At 31.0% G+C, this 21192-nt stretch overlaps 2 protein-coding genes and 1 long non-coding RNA gene across 3 annotated transcripts; all 3 read left to right on the forward strand.

Moving 5' to 3' along the window:
• Nucleotides 1-8024: 8024 nt before the first annotated feature.
• On the forward strand, nt 8025-9704 carry LOC146940808 (putative polygalacturonase At3g15720). Its single transcript, XM_085749905.1, has 6 exons — nt 8025-8074; nt 8456-8543; nt 8659-8796; nt 8974-9150; nt 9287-9494; nt 9604-9704. The coding sequence occupies exons 1-6, from the start codon at nt 8025-8027 to the stop codon at nt 9702-9704; spliced, it is 762 nt and encodes a 253-aa protein (XP_085606031.1).
• Nucleotides 9705-9796: 92 nt separating this feature from the next.
• On the forward strand, nt 9797-10622 carry LOC146940809 (uncharacterized). Its single transcript, XR_015033505.1, has 2 exons — nt 9797-9907; nt 10011-10622. It is a non-coding gene; the product is annotated as an uncharacterized LOC146940809 (long non-coding RNA).
• Nucleotides 10623-15875: 5253 nt separating this feature from the next.
• LOC146940810 (putative polygalacturonase At3g15720) lies at nt 15876-18500 on the forward strand. Its single transcript, XM_085757987.1, has 7 exons — nt 15876-16044; nt 16154-16291; nt 16789-16980; nt 17086-17293; nt 17576-17657; nt 17754-17862; nt 18040-18500. The coding sequence occupies exons 1-7, from the start codon at nt 15907-15909 to the stop codon at nt 18382-18384; spliced, it is 1212 nt and encodes a 403-aa protein (XP_085614113.1). The 5' UTR covers nt 15876-15906; the 3' UTR covers nt 18385-18500.
• The last annotated feature ends 2692 nt before the right edge of the window (nt 18501-21192 follow it).

Here is a 21192-nt window from a genome sequence, read left to right on the forward strand (position 1 = left end):
CAAAATTTTGGTTCTGAAAGAACGATTTAGAGCAAAAGAGTTTTCAAGAGAAGCCAAGTTGCAAGTCAGAGTCTGAATTTTATTCAGAAGCTGATTATGTCAGAGTCTGAAGATCACCTAGAAGTTGAAGTCAGTTTTTATGGTTATTTGAAGACACATAGATGCAGAAAGAATTAGAAAACTAAAGCAACGATGGTTCTGAAGAATTAGAATATATTTGGATGCAATTCTCAGATAAAGGACATTGAAGGACAATTAGTACAATTATACAACCACTACCTCCATCACTCCAACATTTCCATGTGCATAGTACAAGCTACAATAAAACTGTGTCTATACTAGATTGGAACAGTTAATTCTCTATCAAGGAATGGTTTTGAGATTATTCCTTCCTAGGACATCAACCAAATCAACCAACAAATCATTGATATTTGATCAAGCTTCTCTAACGACTCTTTGATGTGTTGGCACCTCTACAACATCTCTTTCTTACTTCTATATAAAGGAATGAAGACTTGAAGATATTACAAGACTCTGCAATATTTTAACAAGTGCCAAAACTATGTCAAATTCATTACACATCAAACACTTAAAATTTCTTATAAACTTTCATATCTTAGAAATTCTTAAAGTATATAGTCTGAACTGTTTTGTATTGCGAACACCACTGATTGTATATCAAGTTCTCAGTCAAACAATTATTTCTTTGTAATTCTTGTTTGTTAGACGTCTCTTGCTTGTGTGCTTGAGCACATGAAGTCTCTTGCTTATGTGCTTAAGCAATTGTAATCATGTGTGATTATAGCGAAAAATCTCCTGTAAGTGACAGGGGGACTAGACTATTTCCAGATTGTGGAAGGAACCAGGATAATTCTCTCTCTCTCTCTCTCTCTCTCTCTCTCTCTCTCTCTCTCTCTCTCTCTCTCTCTCTCTCTCTCTCTCTCTCTCTCTCTATTATCCGTTGCACTTAACTCTGAAATTTGCTTCAGACTCATAACTCTATCAGAGGCTGAACTCTGGACTTAGTTATATTATATACATTTACGTAAATGTATATAATATAAATAAGGACATTACGATATGTAAGGGCCGGGGTTTGAACCCCGAATATCCCACTTATTCACCTTAAGACGTGAAATTCTGGCCACTAGTTTACTTGACAAAAAAAAGAATGTTACCTTTTAAAACAACCATCAATGAGTAGCAAGTAACATACTCCAAACAATTATATTCCAAACTTAAGTCTGTTAAACCATTTTTATGAAGTATTGTCCGCTCTAGGTCTAATGCGAGCCATCACAGTTTGTCCTTAGTTAAAAGACGCCTCACTAGGTTGCAAATGCAAAGAGTGTACTTATAACTAGGCAACTACATTAGTGCCACATTATTGTCAACAACCTACAGATAAATTGAACTTTGTTGCGCAATGACACATGTCGGACATCAGACGCACATGTGAAGTATAATTCATAAATATTCATCTTATTATTCAATCAATATCTGTATAATCTAAAATTTCATTGGCATCAATTATATTTCAAAGTATTATTGAAACTAAAAGTGTGATTTTTTAAATTGATATTATGGTGAAATGTGATTGAACTCTTTTATTAAATTATGATTTGTAATACTTTTTAAATTATCTTCACAAAAATCTACATAGTGAGATATAATTGAATGCAGGTGTAAAATAGTGTTATATTACAAGTGTATAATCAATAATAATTTCTTTGTATAAATTTTTAACTCTTAAAATACCATTCTTTGTTAGCTTGTACACAATGCTATTTTGAATTTTATCATTTTAGAAGAATAAATAGACTAAATTGCTAATAATGATTTCTAAAATCAAATGTTTGAATTAAGAAAGTGACTATGATTCCTAACAATGTTCATATATTCTAGATAGTGTTCACAGTCAAATAGTGAACAATAAACCAACTCTAAATTTTTAGAGAAACAAGGGCATAAAAATGTTAAGACACGAGGCGATAAATTACAAGCAAAATAAACCATTTAATTGATTGTGTGTCTAAAACTGATATGTTCAACTACAATTTATAGCATTTATTTTTAAATTAGCTCCTCTCCCATGAGATTATTCACAGGAGAGAGTTTAGTCTTCGGTGCACATCTCTATCTTTCATTATTTTTTAATAAATGAAAGTGGTTGGTAAAAAAAGAGGAGAGATTAGAAAATGTCGCCGGAGAGGATCTCCTCCCACTCACATCCTCAGCTATAATAATTGTTTTTACTAAATGGCCAACAGTTATAGGCTTGTAGCAAGTAGCACCTGACATAATCTTTTAGTCGATTAACATCTTAAACTCGCAAACAAAGCCCTAGAGTCTAGACATGCGCTCCACAATGCATGTTTTTAGGCCTCAAACATCTCTTATTGTTCATGGTCTTGAGGATAAGTTCAAACTGTGTTCCTTTTTCACAATTTTCTGAAAGATTTTCAAGTGCTCTTGGCACTTTTGAAGCCCAATAAATTGACTAATCCAAGCCCCTATCCACCTTCCAACCCTTTCCTTTCAACCAATTTGCTGTAGATATGAAGGGATTCAATTCATATCTTTTGTAGGGATGTGAGTTCAACTTTTGTTATCTATGTGAAAATGCATTGGTGAGTAATACATAAGTATCTTTTTTAAATGTTTTCTTAGTCTTGAGACTTCCATAGCTCTTTGTAGAACCCAACTCACCAGATATTTCTTTAATAAAAAAATTACTGATGTCATCTACCATTGTTGGTTTGCATCATATCAAGGGAGTGAGTGAACCTAAGTTGAAGATAAAATCATGAAATAGAATGATTAATAATTGAGTGACAATGAATTGAGAAATCAATGAATAGAATGAGAATGTTTTCCAGAGTGGAAAATCTAAATTAGAAAAAGAAACGTAATTATGAAAAATGCAAAAGGGAGGGACAAGTTCACTTCACACTTGAGTGGCAATCAAAATGCATAACAACACATTTCCACTACCTTCCATTCCATTTGTTCTTCTATTCCCATTAGACCAAGAAAAACCATTCGGTTATTCGTAGATAAGATTACATTAATCACATCTCAGTTAAACTGAAACCTTTCAAACCATAAATATCAATAAAACTGTCAAGTAGCAAGTGATTATGTCTAATAGTCATTCTGTATGGAACTGGGATCATTTGGTTCTCTCATTTCAATCAATTTTTCTTTGTAGGCAAGAATTTATAAAATTGATTACTTGTGTTAAGAAAAAAAAAACATTGATCACTTGTTTAAGGTGTCCAAATCCTTTATGCACTAACTACATGTTACATTTATCTTGTATTAAATAAAAAAACGTGGTAAGGTAAAAGCTAAATATTCGAACACAAGTTACTTAGTCATTAAAAAATTCACTAAATATTTGCAAAGGTGGAGTGATATATGTTGGGGATCACAAGTAACAACGAGGCAATGCTCAAAAACTAATAAGAGAAAAAGAAATCACATCAAACAACTTAACCAACAACTCATCATAATGGATCTCTCTAGATCCTACGAGAATATGATGACTCGTCTCTAAAATATCTAATGCAACTAACTCATTATAATCTTTACTTACTTTGACTATTTTATCACATTGGACATATCTTGAGCCATTACATTTCATTGATCTTGCACAAACACCTTCTCCTTAAGGTGGTAATTAACTAAAATATCTAATGCAAATAACTCATCATAATCTTTACTTACTTTGACCATTCTATCACATTGAACCTAATATTGGATCATTACATTCCATTGATCTTGCACAAACACCTTATCCTCAAGGTGGTAATTAAAAGTTCACATAATACCCATTCTTCACAAATTCAATTCCACTTCACTTAGACTTTGATGTTAAACATATTTGGCACATGACATCTACCCAAAACCTTAACACATGCATTAGGCAGTGAGTCTTCTGCGTCATATTCATATAATTGCATTGCCGTTACAACCAACATAACTCGTGACTACACTCTAAGCAAGGCTTTTGATACAAGAATCCAACACTAGAATCTACTCTCGTCCTCTCACCCCAAGAACTAGGCCTGTTTGTTTTGGATTTTTTTGACAAAAAATCTATTTTTATCTAAAAAAATTACTTTTTTATTTTTGTAGTGTTTGTTTTAGATTTAAAAAAAAAATCCATTTTGTTAAAAAAATCATTTTTAGCCTCAAAATGAAAAGCTATTTCAAGTAGCTTTTTCAAAATCTTTTTTTTTTCTTCTAAATATAAGAAACTCAAGTGTAAGAGCTTTAAATCTAAAAAAAATGATTTTTATGATAGTAAACAAACAAAAATATCTTTAATCTTTTTTAAAAATCTCTAAATAAAAATCTCTAGATTCTTTCAACTCAATTTTTTTTTAAAGCTAAAACAAACACACCACTAATACCACCTGTTGAGAATCTGCGTTAGTGATGGGAAAAACTACGAACCAATTGTTCAAGACTAACAAAAGAGGAAAACATCACATCTTCACCAAAATTTTAAAGCATTAATATACAAGTCACTTATCTTATAATATATCCAACATTTAACTCATTTATAGTTGACATGAGAGTAACCATTTACACTTGAAGTCAACCATACACCATGAATTTTTTTCCCAATATATTATTCTTTACACCTGAAAAGGTGGATGTGATCATATACAGCCAATTTTTTTTTTTTTGGGGTTTATAGGTACCAAAAACTAAAAATACTGACACGTATAGCTTAAGCGGGGAAAAGCTTCTGATGGAAGTAATGGTTGTAAATCCATTTAATTAATTATTCCAATACTATAAAATATCAGTAAGATAAACAAAATCGCAACAAACAAACTACAATTAAAATTTCCATAGATGGTTTGGTCCTAAAATTTCCATATACCGTTCCCAAATGAATTGTATACAAAAATTTGTGGCATGTGTACATAGGCGGAGCTATGTTATGTTGAAGGAGTTCATATGAATCCCCTCACTTTTTACAATTACACCTACTTTATATGTTATTTTAATACTTGAACCCCCTCAAATTTTTAGCATGAACCCGATATCTCACCTATGTGTAAAAAAATCTGTGTGTTGCACCTCTATATTGGATTTTTGGACGGTTAAAGTTGCACACATTCTAGTCTATAGTCCAATATCAGCTAGTTGTGCAGGCTATAAAGTCAAAACACACTAATTTATTAATTGGAAATGGAAGTACTAATATTTTGACCTACAAAATATGTTTTGTAAAAAAAAATTTATAAATTAAAGTTAAAAAAGTTTCGCTTTAGTTTGCAGTGGGAATCATTCCACTTTTGTCTTATATATATTTCTTTGTTAAAGAACAACTTGCAAAAAAAAAAAATTAGTTAAAGAACAATTTTAGTTAACATATATGTTCAACAAAAAAATATATATATCTCCTTCGAATAAGTAATATACGCAAAATGATGGCATTTTTCCCGTAAAAAAAAAATCCACCTAACATGACGGGTAACATTAAAATCAACGATCTCATCTTTAATTTCATGTGAGCAATTCTATTATCGTAGCGATCGTTGAACCAATAATTGTCTTGTGACTTATATTAAGAGATATGTATTCCATAACTTTGATTATGAGTTGATTATTCAATTATTTTAAGTAGAATATATGTGTGTCTATATATATATATATATATATATATATATATATATATATATATATATATATAATATTGTAAGAGCATGAGAACGCGTAGAGAAAAATTATAGAATGGCTAAAATATGGTATTGGTCCCTGCAAAATAGGTCAGTTTTGGTTTTAGTCCCTGCAATTTTTTTTTTTATAGTTTTTGGTCCCTGCAAATATTTTTTTATAGTTTTTGGTCCCTGCAAAAATAGGCCAGTTTTGGTTTTAGTCCCTGATTTTTTTTTTATAGTTTTTGATCCCTGCAATTTTTTTTTTTGGAAATAGTCCCTGACCCCAATTTTTTTTAAAGTATAATATTAATATTTTAATATATATTATATAATATTATAATTATTAATTAAATTTTTAAAGCTTAAACCCCCTGCTCCAGCTTCCTAGCTACGCTACTGCATGTGTATGCGATATAAGAGTGTGTGATAAGATTACGTACATAAGTATTAAGAATTTCGAAGAAGAAGAAGATGACGACGAGTAAATTCAGTGGGGTTTCCATACGATGAAATACTATTGTTGGTGACACAGACACTCCATGAAACTATCTCATAATATATATAGGTACGATCTTATATCATATGGTTCCAAATTAACTAAAAGAGACAAATAAAAAGAATCTCTCAAATATTAATCAACTTAAAATTTCCTGTCCTTGCACCCAGTTGACTTCTTATTGCTTCTTTCACAAGATTGCACCGTTTAGGTTTTTTTTTTTTTTTTTTTAGAGGTTAAACAAGAAGTCATACAAGTCTCAAATTAATTTTACTTCATTATCAAGAAATATTAGAAATCAATCTTGAGACTTCTCTTCATTTTCTCTTTCCATTTATTCTCTCAATTACACTGAAGTTTTAAATAAGTTGTGGTGTATAAAAAAGATTTGAACTCATTTAATAACACACATTTATATTTATATTTCTAAAACTATATAGTAGGAAGAAAATTGAGAAGATCCAAATCCAACCGTATAAATAATAAAAAAAATATATTTTACAAATAAAAATATATAAATTTTTTGTAGTTTAAATTATTGTATCAAATGTTATTATTTAATTAATTTGAATTAATACTATACTTTAATTTCAAAATTACATGATCAGTCTACTTTTTTTTAAGGCAGTCTACATATTATATAACCATGCTCCTCTAAGGGTGTGTTTGTTTCAAGTTATATTTGTTGATTTCTGTGAGTAAAATGATAGAAATATATATGCCTATGTTTGTTACAATTTTACTACATTTTATTCCCACGTATAAAATGTTTCTGGGAATAGAAAAATTTTCCAAAAAAAAGGGTGGGAATAAAGTTCCCATAGAGATGAGAATAAATTTATATGTAGTTATCTATTATAATCCATATTTTTATGTTTCATATAATTTTTTTAAGGAAAATGTTAACAAGTGTCCCGGGGCACTTGTTAAGGGAATATAAAAGGAAATATTCTCTTGAAAATTGTATATTCTACTTTTTGAAAGTTGAAAAAGTGTTTTTTTTAATGCAAATTTTCCTTTTCTTTCTACTTTTAGTTTGTTCACTAGTGTCCCGGAGGCACCGGTTAACAAAACATTTTTTTAAATACCTTATAATAAAATTCTCATCTTTATATTTCAAGAAATGTTATCCTTAGAAATAAATTTGGTATACTAGAAACAAACACACCCTAAAAAAAACATGCCGAAAATTTAATTTGAGAACAACTTAGAGAAAAAAAAAACAATTGAAAAGTACCGCCACTTCCTCTTTTAATTCGTGTTAATGTATTCTCATAAATTTAGTCAACAATTCGTTTTTTTTAAGTAGTATAGACTCTGACGATGTAATTAGCATTAAAAAGTAAAACTTCCTTCATTAACTGTGGAATATGCATGGGTTATTCTACTGCTAATTTAGAAGTAAGACTCAAATTGATCCAAATAGCTAAATTAAATTAAAGATCATGTTTGCACCAAAAAAATAAATAATTAAAGACCATGTTAACACCCCTAAAAAAAGTCATATCAAGCAACAAATAATTTTTCGCATTTGACATGATACATTTTTTTGGACAAAATTGACATAATATTTTTAAGGGTCTTGTTAACGAGTGCCCCCGGGGCACTCTTTAAGCATTCCTAATGAAGAAATTATTCTTTAAAAAAAAATAAAGACTACAATTTCCAATGCAATAAATGCACAAACTTTCATAAAATATTACAACTTTAGGTGCTTAAAGAGTGCCTCGGGGGCACTCGTTAACATTTTCCTATTTTTAAACATTCAAAAAACTTGAATATACACAATCTCACAATTTCTCAATATCAAAGTTACATGCTTGATCAATTGCACTTAGTATATAACCATGCCACTTCCTCTTTTAATTCGTGTTTATGCACATAAATTCAATCCACGGTTCGTATTCTTTTAAGCAGTAATAGACACTGGACAGTGTGCGTAGTATTTAAACATTCCTTAATTAGTTCTGGAAAATGCATAGGTTATTCTACTGTTCTTTGCAAATTCCTTGTAACGGTTTTGTTTTGTTTAAACCATAGTATAAACCTAAAAATAAATGCCATTATTGCTAATTCTACAATTTTCCTCCATCACTTCTACTCTTGCATTATATAAATTGCCGTTCTTTCTCTAAATTTCACCAAAACAGCATTCTAGTTTAACACTTAGATTTAATCACCATTTCTAGAAATATTAGTTTTTCCTTGTTTCAAATATGAAACTCTTGTTTGTTCTTAATCTAATGTTTCTCTTTGTTTCACCTATCTTATGCTTTAGATTAGAAAATCGCAGATCATATGTTCAAAAATCCTTCAATGTTGTTAATTATGGTGCTAAGGGTGACGGCAACACTGATGATTCAAATGTATATTTTTTATTTTAGATTAATTTTTCTCCCATGTAATTATATTTATTGATATACTTCTTATGATACAAAGTTTCTCAAATCTAAAACAATTTTTAAACTTTTATGTGAAAAGGCTTTTATGAAAGCATGGCAAGACGTGTGTGGTTCAACTCAAGGTACTCCAACACTTATTATACCTGGAGGCAAAAAATTTATGCTGCAACCTTCGTCATTCCAAGGTCCTTGCAAATCCTCAACCGTTAAGATTATGGTATGTTATAAATGAATTAACAATTTAGTTACACATGCATGCATGACTACATTTTACTTTCTATATTTTTATACGTATACATTTCTCCATTATTACTTTAACGGGCAATTTATTTTGTTTGACTAATGTTTATTAATTAATTAATATTATGGTTAGTAATAGTATTTGGTTTGGCAGATGATGGGAACTATCATTGCCCCACAAAGTAGTGCAAATTGGAAATGGGACAGTCGTGAAGACGATGCATGGATCAGCTTCTCTCACATAAAAGGCCTTATTATCAGTGGTGGAGGAACATTTGATGGCCAAGGTGCTTCCTGGTGGAACAATTATAATGACCATAGCAGGCCAACGGTAAGTCATATATGAAAATTAAAATGCTAACAATATAATGGCAAATGTACACAAACACACACTTTGAACACACTTTTAGTCTTGGAATTAAAGTGTATAATCAGTCAATTATTTAATATGACATGTTTATGTGCAGGCTCTTCAATTTCTTGGTTGTGATAATCTAAAACTTGGTCCATTGAGACACATTGACAGCCCAAAAAATCATATAAGCATATGTGATTGCAATGGCGCCTTAATCTCCCATCTTCATATAATTGCACCGGAGAATAGTCCTAACACCGATGGAATTGATATTTCAAGATCAACCAACATCTTCATTGATCATTCAACCATCTCAACTGGTTCAATTCTAGATTTTTCTCTATCCTTATATATTCACGTTAATCATAAAGTCAAAAATTAATAATGTGATTTACATTTTAAAATTTTCTTATTTATTGTTTTTTATAGGCGACGATTGCATTGCCATTAACACTGGTTCCAAATTTATTAATATAACTGCAATTAATTGTGGACCTGGTCATGGCATCAGGTTTGTCTTGTTGAAATAATTATATCGTTTTAATTTTGACATTTTGTTGGTATTCCATCAACATTCTATAGTGGAAGTCTAACCTATTTTTGATTTGTGTTGTGAATATGTAGTGTTGGAAGTCTTGGGAAAGACGGAGAATATGCTACTGTAGAAGAGGTTCATGTGTCACACAGCACCTTCACTGGAACAGAAAATGGTGCTAGAATCAAGACATGGGCGGTATGATTTGATTCTAGTTAATTGAATAATTAATTAAACGATATATTTTGGTGATTCAATAATAGTTGATATTGCTATTTTTTTTGTGTGCTATTTGAATTAGGCGGGAACCGGGTATGCGAGGAAGATAACTTATGAAGATATTACACTTATTAAAGTAAATAACCCTATAATTATTGATCAACACTACGACGCTTTAGAAAGTGTAAGCGATGGTGTAAGCAAAGGAGTGAAAGTGAGTGATGTTACTTTCAGTGGCTTTAAGGGAACTGCAAATGAGAAGGATGCAATTGAACTGAATTGTGCTCGTATTGGTTGCACCAACATTGTACTTGAAAATATAAACATAGCTGGTCTTGGTGGAGAGAAGTCATCTGCATCGTGCAATAATGTACAAGGGTCATGCTCTTCTTGCAATCCAAATGTTCCATGTTTTCATTAGGTTTTGCTTTCTTAGGAAACTATCAAAATACCATATTTTCACTGGTCTATTGGTTTTTGCTTGATAGTTGTCAGCATTAATTAGGATGAAAAATAGGATGTGTTTTGTTTCATGTTTTTCTTGATAGGTAAGGTCGACATTTTATTAGGATAAAAATAGGATGCATTTTTATTCTCTCCAAAAAAAAAATTGTATTCCTATTTTTCAAGTTTATTAGATTTTATTCAGATTTATGAGAAAGAAAAACATTCCCAAAGAATTATGGCAGTAAAATTGTTCATGTTTATTACAAGTTTATTAGATTTTAGTCAAATTTCTGAGAAAGAAAAACTTTTTCTAACAAAATTATGGCAATAAATTTTTACATGGAAATGAAAATAAATTCTTGTGTAACAAATTATTAGCCTCCCCATTATAATGGTTCTTGAGAATATATTAACCAAACGTTTTTGTTAAATGCATATGAATAAAACTGTCCTCTTTATATTCTCAAAAACGGTAGTATTTCTGAAAATGAATGTAGCAAATTTGAAGCATACGTACCCATAGGATAAAGTTTTTATAATTTTTTAATAAAATGAGTAATATTAAGATATAAGACAAGTTATTGTGCACTTTTATGTAAAACTTATTACATCAATAAATTTATTTTTTGAAGCTATTGTCAAAGTGTATGATTTTTCCGTTTCAAAATGAGTGTCGTTTTAGTCAAAAAAAATTGTTTCAAAATGAATGTCACTTTCAGTTTTCAATGCAATAATAACTTTTTCTTTTCAATTGCACCCTTCCATTAATATTATGTTACACTACTTCCAAAATATTGTTTTTTCTTTAATGAAAAACAAACCAATAGTTGATTAGGATAATTTGGTAAAATTGCTATGTCATTTGACTACTTTATTCCATTCCTTAATCTGTGTGCAATTGACTAAAGCGACACTCATTTTGAAACAAAGAGTAATAAATTATAATTATTTGTCTCTTTTTTCATACGAGTAAAATTGGGGGAATAGTAAGATGAAGGAAAAAGTAAAAACGAAGTTGGATAAAGAGGAAACAAAAAGATAAATACATTTTTTTAATAAAAAAATAATAAAAAGAGAAAAGTAAATGTGAGAATGAATGATATGGAAGAGAGAGAGACGATGGGGCGGGGGTGGGTGCAAAGAGATGAGAGAAGAAGGTGTAAGAAAAGGGAGAAAAAAAAGGGAGAGAAGAGAGCATAATATATGAATGAGAAAAAAGAAAAGAGAGAGATCTAATAACCCACATAATAATTTAGTAGATTGTAGTGATATTTAAACTGACTGGGAAATTTTCGCGAGTGCTCGTCTTTCCGCTAATATATATAAGATATACTGTATTAATATATTGCTTTTTGCTTTTTAATCTTATATATTATATTATATTAATTTAATCTATGTTATTACTATTTTATTCGTGATGATTGTTCATGATGCTCCGGTGTGACGGAGGTTGGATCTTTCACGGTGGGGGTGAATGGTGTCTGTAGGCATGTTAGCACTCCAACGCTCAAGTCAGAATCAGAAAGAGGTGAAAAGGTGTACAAAAGTGGTGAAAGTGAATCATACCTTAATAGTGATGAAGAATCACCCTTATACAGGTGTGGAAGCGCATAACTGTCTCCGTGAAATGTGGCGGAGCTAGTGGAGTCTGTTAGAGATGATCTTGTCGGCCAAGATGGATCAAGAGAGAGAGAGGATCCATTGATTCAAAGAGTAAGTTTATAAAGTTACTCCCAATCTTGACCATTGACTTTAATTTTAATTAATGGCTGTGATTAATTAGTAATGATTTCTATGGTAATATTTTTCTACACCTTCTCCCTATGTGACAACCAATTTTAAAAGAAAAGGCAACACCCGATACCTACACATGATCAATTGATAGCAACAAATGTATTACATTTAATCGAACATGAGTTTTGATTTGAAATCCAATTTGTATCAATAAATATTATATAGTACAAATTGATAATCATTTGTACATTAGACCAGATCCAAATATTATTTGCATTGTTGGCAGATCAAACTAGACGAACTCCCTCAATCAGATGTTGATTAATTAGAGTCCAATATGTTGGAACAAAATGAGTTTAAACAATGCCTCTTGAGTTTTGATGATAACAATGTATTAAGAGTTCAACTGGATATGCTAATATTTGTTCAAGTGTGCAAAACCATAGACTAAAATTTATATGTCTTAAAACAAAATTTTGGTTCTGAAAGAACGATTTAGAGGAAAAGAGTTTTCAAGAGAAGCCAAGTTGAAAGTCAGAGTCTGAATTTTATTCAGAAGCTGATTATGTCAGAGTCTAAAGATCACCTAGAAGTTGAAGCTCAGACTCTAAAGTCAGTTTTTATGGTTATTCGAAGACACATAGATGCAGAAAGAATTAAAAAACTAAAGCAACGATGGTTCTGAAGAATTAGAAGATATTTGGATGCAATTCTCAGATAAAGGACATTGAAGGACAAATAGTACAATTATACAACCACTACCTCCACCACTCCAACATTTCCATGTGCATAGTACAAGCTACAATACAACTGTGTCTATACTGGATTGGAACAGTTAATTCTCTATCAAGGAATGGTTTTGAGATTATTCCTTCCTAGGACATCAACCAAATCAACCAACAAATCATTGATGTTTGATCAAGCTTCTCTAACGACTCTTTGATGTGCTGGCACCTCTACAATGTCTCTTTCTTACTTCTATATAAAGGAATGAAGACTTGAAGATATTACAAGACTCTGCAATATTTTAACAAGTGCCAAAACTATGTCAAATTCATTACACATCAAACACTTAAAATTTCTTATAAACTTTCATATCTTAGAAATTCTTAAAGTATATAGTCTGAACTGTTTTGTATTGTGAACACCACTGATTGTATATCAAGTGCTCAGTCAAACAATTATTTCTTTTTAATTCTTGTTTGTTAGACGTCTCTTGCTTGTGTGCTTGAGCACATGAAGTCTCTTGCTTATGTGCTTAAGCAATTGTAATCTTGTGTGATTATAGCGAAAAATCTCATGTAAGTGACAGGGGGACTAGACTATTTCCAGATTGTGGAAGGAACCAGGATAATTCTCTCTCTCTCTCTCTCTCTCTCTCTCTCTCTCTCTCTCTCTCTCTCTCTCTCTCTCTCTCTCTCTATTATCCGTTGCACTTAACTCTGAAATTTGCTTCAGACTCATAACTCTATCAGAGGCTGAACTCTGGACTTAGTTAAAAAGAATAAAAAGCAACACAATTCAACTCTCCTCTTGTGTTTTTCTCACCTTCACAATTTAATTTAGATCAAGCACAATATAGAAAAGCGAGTCAGAAAAAAGAGAGGGATGAAGGAATATGGAGAAAAAAAAACGATGAAGGAGCTTTGTTTGGGATCGGTTCTATCTCAAATGTAGTTTCATGGTTTGTTTTTAGGAGAAGGTGTAGAAAAATCTTACCATAGAAATCTTTATTAATTAATCACGGTCATTAATTAAAATTAAAATTAAAATCAATGGTCAAAATTAGGAGTAACTCTTTGAACTTACTCTTGGAGTTAATGAATCCTTTCTCTCATGTATGTATGTATGTGTGTGTGTCTATCTATATATATAATCAAATGATCGTTTACGTTTGATTCTTGATAACTTCATATCACATAAAGACACAAACGCGGTAGATAAGTTGCCTACATTTGCACATTGTCAATTAATTAATTTTATACTTATATATATATATATATATATATATATATATATATATATATATTCTCTCAAAAAATATATATATATATATATATATATATATATATATATATATATATATTTAATGTTGTTAAAATAAGATATCCAATTCAATTGTTAGCTATCATGTTTATCAACTTACAATTGGTCTTTTATTTTCTTGATTTCTAGTTAAACCTGTCCCACCACGAAGAACCTTGACCCTCAATATTTCATTGTCTATTAACAACAAGGTCATTTATTTTTGAGAATGAGATCCATACTCTCTTTTATATCATCTATGAATACACTTTTATTGGACTTGGTTACACATGATACTACTATTATTTGGGATGATATTACAACAAGTGAATACAATGTGAGAGATGGTTATAAATATGATGGAAAATTGAATCAAATATGGAAACTTAGAGTCCCTCCACTTGTGAAACTTTTTTTAGGAAGTTAAGGAAAGATTCTATCCCAACTAGAGACCATCTATCTATCCATGATGTTCAATGTCCTACGATTTTTTTAAGGTGTTTCTAAATTTGGGTTAAAACTTAAACATAAAAACAAAAAAAAGGTAACGTAAAATGAGGTTAAATTGTTTTTTTACTTATTTTTAAAACATTTTTTAAAATGACCTCCAACCACCTTTAAGTGACAATAACAACCACCACTGATCTTCGATCACCGCCGACCACCAATCTCTAACCACCATTGATACCAACTTTGACAGTTGCAGCCACCTCCGAGTGGTGATCATCACTCTAAAAACCCATATGCGAATTGGAGGTTTTGGCCCTTTTAAAATAAAATCGAAAACATATGACATAAATTTGATGAAATGACTCTTTGTTTAAACTTATGCAAAAGTGATTTCAAGAATGCATTAGAAGTAAGTTCTGTTTGTTAAGATTTTATGTAAATCGTAAGTTTTTCATTTGGTTGTATGTTTACTGATCATACCTGATCAAAAGGTGACTGCCGGTGCTTCTTTAATGTCGTGGTTGCTGGTGGTGAAAATGCGTCAGTTTGAGTACTGAAACGGCGGGGGTGTGTGTACCTGCAGACACTCCGATGCTCAAGTCAGTAGAGGTCAGAAATGGAGGTTTAGAAGTGAGAGAGATTCAATCTTGGGGACTGTGAGCAGTCCCCTTTATATAGAGGTGGGTGAATGCAGAGCCGTTGTAATGACACACGTGTGCCTGACAGTTACGAAATCGTGAGAAGTGTAACCGTCGGGGAGAGATTCGCGGGAACGTGGGTAAAGAGACGTTATATTTCGTTTGAACTGGTCTTAGTTGTTCCGTGCACTCCCCTTGCGTGGAAGGGGTGTGTTGCAAGTAAACTGCCAAATATGGCATTTGGACTTGATTTGTTATTGGGTCTAAACAATTGGGCCTAGGTCTCTGATCGGTCTAGAACATTTACAAATATAATTTTTATTATGATAAATTAGTTATAACTAGGACTTTTTCTAAAATCTATTTGCTTCCTTGTCAAAAATAAAATTTGATATTTAATTCTTCTTTTGACTAGGGATATTGGGTCTTTGTAAATTTCACCAAAACAAAATATTGAGTCTTTGCAAATTAATTTTTTAGAAACAAATAATTGGTCAAATACCTAAAAGTCAAAAGTTGAATATTCTTTGCTAGGAAATAATATTTTATATTTTCTTTAATTTTAATAATCATGTGAACAGTACTAAATATCATTATTTCTGATTAAACATTTTCTATATATATTGTAATATTTTTCTCCACATTTCACTTCACAAGTATATTGTATGGTGCTTCTTATACAATATGAAGGGTTTATATGTTCTTTTTATGCTTGTTATTGCTTCACGTAACGTGTGTTCTAGAATAACGCCTAATACAGATTCTACCTTTGATGTTCTTACATATGGAGCCATTGGGGATGGCCAAACTGATGATTCAAATGTATGTTTGAACTAATTTCACACACAGACACACTATATTTCTTATGTAACTATGTATTTCTCAAATCTAACACTATATTTTAAATTGTATATTTGACATTTTATTATAGGCTTTTTTAAAAGCATTTAACGATGCATGTGGTACAACTGAGGGCACCCCAGCAATGACCATACCCGAAGGAAAAACATTCTTGTTGCAACCTTTGGTGTTCAAAGGTCCATGCAAATCTACAAACATTATAGTTGAGGTAAATTAGTCAATCATATTTACTTTCTCATGAGATTTATTACTGCTTGCAATATAAATGGGTCGCATTTTTACATGATTTTTTTTTCTTCAAAGTAACTTAATTTCTCTATTTCAAACTAACACTTTTAATCTTTTTTACAACAATGAGAAAAATAATTCCTTCAAAAAAAATTAATGAGAGAAATAAAAAGTAATTTAATGAGAGGAAATCATTTTATTTATAGCATCTTTTTTTTTCTCCAAAGATCGTATCATTTTCAATATTCTATTTTTTATTTATAATAAATAAGATATTACTCATTTCTAGCATTATGAAAATTAAATTTATTATTTTACTAAAATCTTAAAATTTCATGATTTAATATATAAATATTGGTGTTAAAACATTTTTTAAGATGAATATGTTTGATATTTTTAGCACTTATTCCCCTAACGGTCAAACTTTTTTGTTTCATATGTACTACTCCGTTAAGGATGTATTTTTTGTGTTGCCAGCTTAAAGGAAATATCACTGCCCCAAAAGACATTGAAAGTTGGAATTTTACAGTTGAGAAACAAAGGAAAATATGGATCCAATTCTCAAAAATAAGTGGCCTTGTTGTCAACGGAGAAGGAAACATTGATGGCCAAGGTTCTCCATGGTGGGACAAGTTTGGTGGTAAAGGTCAAGAAAAGTTTAGGCCAACTGTAAGTTCATAAAAATTACAGTTAACTATTGAATTTGATATGTTATTTTAATTACATTAAAATATATAAGTATAACATTAATTACTTGATAATATGCATATACAGGCTCTTCGATTTCTTGATTGTGAAGCTCTAACACTTAGCAACTTGAATCACATGAATAGTCCGAAGAATCATATAAGTGTAGATTCATGCAAAAACGCTTCCATCTCCAATCTTCATATAACTGCACCACAAACTAGTCCAAACACCGATGGAATTGATATCTCAGAATCAACCAACATCGCCATTATGAATTCAACCATCGAAACTGGTCATTATAATACATAACCTTAACTCTACATTTCGTGATGATCACTATTAATATTTACTCCACTTTCTAATTTTAATTGATCTCATTTAGTAAAACAATTTTATTTTGATTATTAATTTAGAATATAAACGTATTATATTATATTCTTAACTATATATTGTCAATATTCTTTATTTTTTATCAATGTGAGATTGATCATAAAGTTATAATTAAAAATGGATTACGTTCAATTTGTTTGATTTTCATCTCAATTTTCTTTAATTATTTTTCATTAACTTGTAGGTGACGATTGCATCGCCATTAACAATGGCTCAAGTGTCATCACCATAACCGGTATTTTTTGTGGACCAGGCCACGGGATCAGGTTAGTTAAGATAAATAATAATATTTTGAGTTTAATAATTTTTACATTATGTGTGTGTGAATTATTATTGAAAGTCACTGGGATTGGTGAATCCAGTGTTGGTAGCCTCGGAAAAGATAATTCATATGCTACGGTAGAAGATGTACGTGTTCAAAATTGCACATTCACTGGAACTTCAAATGGAGGTAGAATCAAGACATTTGAGGTAAGGAGGTTGACCACATTACATAGATGGATGTAGTGATTAAATAATAATATAATATTGAAAGAAATGTTTAAAAATGATAGAGTTATTTATCTTATAAATGATTTGTAGAGTTGAGTTACACCCAAATTAAAAATAGTTCTAAGAATAGTATACATACTTTGTTGTTTGAATTAGGGAGGATCTGGATATGCGAGGAACATTACATACGAAGATATTATACTCAATGAAGTCAAGCATCCTGTGATTATTGACCAAGAGTATAAGCCTAACGCAGACAGTGCCGTGGAAATTAGTGATGTTACTTACAGCAACATACGTGGAACCTCAGCTGGTGAATATGCAATCGAACTTAAATGTGAACTCAACATCGGTTGCACCAACATTGTTCTCGATCATATTAACATAACACGTGCCGATGGAGGGGAAGCAGGTGTAGTTTGCGTTGGTGGACATGGAAATTCCTCTTCATGTAATCCAGTTGTCCCGTGTCTTAAAAACGTTAGTGCTATTTGGTACTAAGGTTACACGGTGAAAAAACATTAATCAAGCAAAAAGCATTCAATTGTTTTCATCTTGTATTACATAGTACTTTCCTTGATGAAAATAAACAAGGTTATTGTTGAATCGAAAATAAACAAGGTCATTCTTGTAGTAGTCTTTAATAATTATTAATAATTCAAGTTTATATTAATTTAACATATTTTATTTGAAAATGAGTTAATTCTTACGGAGTTCCTTTTAATTATGGTGATTTTGGGAACATTGATGAAACAATAAGGAAGAAGTGAAAGTTCGATGCATAAAAATTCTTATAAGATCTATTAAACTCATTCTTATTAGCAAAGTTTTCATACTGAGGATTCATGGAACCTTTTTTTTTATACTAGCAAAAAAGGTGTTTGGAGATAATTACGGAAACTACATAAGACCTACATAACTTTCACCAAATGAGAGAGTGAATGTTAGAGAATGAGTTAGAAAAAGAGTGTCAATAACACTTGTCAAATCAAAATATGCTACCAAAGAACACAGAGCCACCACCATGCACCAATATTGTTGATGAGGGTAGTCAAAAATTAATAAACTTGAGGTGTATAATTGTATATTCATTAAACTAAAGAGTTACCCGTAAGATTGTGCAACTTCTTCAGAATACACCATGTTATTCTCAATGATAAATATGTCAGAGCTATCAGTACACGAGAAATAAATGTGAAGTAACTTAGACACTTATTAAAATGATTGAAAGAATCGTGTGAACAATATTATTATCATTTGATTGCAATGAGGGCCAAAGTCCCAACGAAAACAAATTTACAATTTGACCATGTGAGGTTGTGAAGCCCTCAATTGATCAGCTACTAACGAATGTCTTAATTGAGTCGGACAAGACTCATAAATAATCAAAGTAGATCTCATACTACAACCAATATTAGCCAATGCATATGCACAAGTGTTTGCCTCACAGTAAGAGTGTTGAACTTTCACCTCCCACATCATTTGAAGCAATCTCGTTATCTTTTGAACAAGACTACGATTAATAGTACCAACATCTTCACCATCCAATAAAGTCTTTGCCACATCCAAAGAATCAACATTTAATTCTATCAAAATGAACCTCAATCTTCTTGCATACCGAAGATCTTCACTACCTCCCCACAATTCTGCAACATACACACTACACATCCCGACATACATAGAAAAACCGTCAAACCATTCACCCTCACTCCCCCCATTTCCGTGTGAACAATGTTTAGAAGAATAATTTTGATGGATGTAAGTTCATGGTTTTTTATGAGAACTTTTGTTTTTAAAAGCTAAGATTTTTTTTTCTTTCTTTTAAGTTGTATCTACTGATCTCAACAATATATGCCTGTTTATTATTTATAAGGCTAAAATGCACTTTTGGCCCCTCAAGTTTCACAAACTTGCAATTTTGGCCCTCCAAGTTTGAAAATAGCACTTTTGCCCCCTTAAGTTTCACCCCCTTTGCAAAACCATGGTCCCCTTGATTTTGACTCAGTCAAAACTGATGTGGATGACATGTCAGATGTTGACTGTGTAATTTTTTTATTTTAAAATAAAATAAAAGCCACACAATTAGAAATGAAATAAAATAATTAGAAAATGAAAAGAAAATCCAGAAATCATCATATTAAATCCAGAAACACATTCAAATTAGAAATACCAATTACACTCTCGAATCTCTCTGCATGCGCTGTCACCAAAATGTATCAATCACTTTCGTGTGTTTTATTCACTTTTCCTCGTGACCGATTCTTCAACTAGGCAATCCTCTTTATTTTTTACTCTTTTATCGATGAACGCAGCAACTTTTATTTATTTTTGTATCTTCTGTAACTGAAATTTTTTCTACTTACTTTTTGAAAAAATTGAATACAATGTGCATTGTTGCTTCTTATTCAATACCGGTAAACAACTATAGTACATTGGAAATTAATAAAACAGAATGCTAGTTTTAGATCCGATCCAATTTGTTGTTAGTTTGATTGATTTGTAATTTGTTTTGTAACTTTGCAGAGTTGTTGGATAATGGATGAATGTGTTGGTAATAGAAGAACCTTTGCTTCAAGCTTGTATTATGATCTTTTTGAAGAAGAGTTTGATAGACCTAAAAAAATAATTTCGATCTGGACTTGGAATCTTAGAGAGTGTAATTGGTATTTCTAATTTGAATGTGTTTTTGGGTTTAATATGATGATTTCTGTGTTTTCTTTTTATTTTCTAATTATTTTATTTCATTTCTAATTATGTGGTTTTTATTTTATTTTAAAATTAAAAAATTACACAGTCAGCATGTGACATATCATCCACATTAGTTTTGACTGAGTCAAAATCAAGAGGGGCCATGGTTTTGCAAAGGGGGTGAAACTTAAGGGGGTAAAAGTGCTATTTTCAAACTTGGAGGGCCAAAATTGCAAGTTTGTGAAACTTTAGGGGCCTAAAGTGCATTTTAGCCTATTTATAATAATGGTACCGTGTCGGGCCAATGCCCAATACCAAAGTCCATTTTCTCAGTGTACGCCTTATAATCATACATACACAATTGCAAACTATAAGTAGTGGCGTTGTCAGAACACTGTATCAGAGGTTCAGACTTTTGAACTTTAATTAATGGAAAATGTTAACTAGTGCCCCAGGGGCACTAGTTAAGCAGGGGCACTAGTTAAGAAGCAAATATATTATGTAATGCATTGAAAATTGTATTGTCAATCTCTTAAAAGTCAACAAAGTGTCTTTTTTATTTTAAAACTTTCTTTTTTTGTTTTTCTTAACCAGTGTCCCGGAAACACCGGTTAACATCAC

This window comes from Medicago sativa, chromosome 3, assembly GCF_051527215.1.
Source record: "Medicago sativa cultivar Bolivia chromosome 3, Bolivia_mono, whole genome shotgun sequence".
Taxonomy (NCBI): Eukaryota; Viridiplantae; Streptophyta; class Magnoliopsida; order Fabales; family Fabaceae; genus Medicago; species Medicago sativa.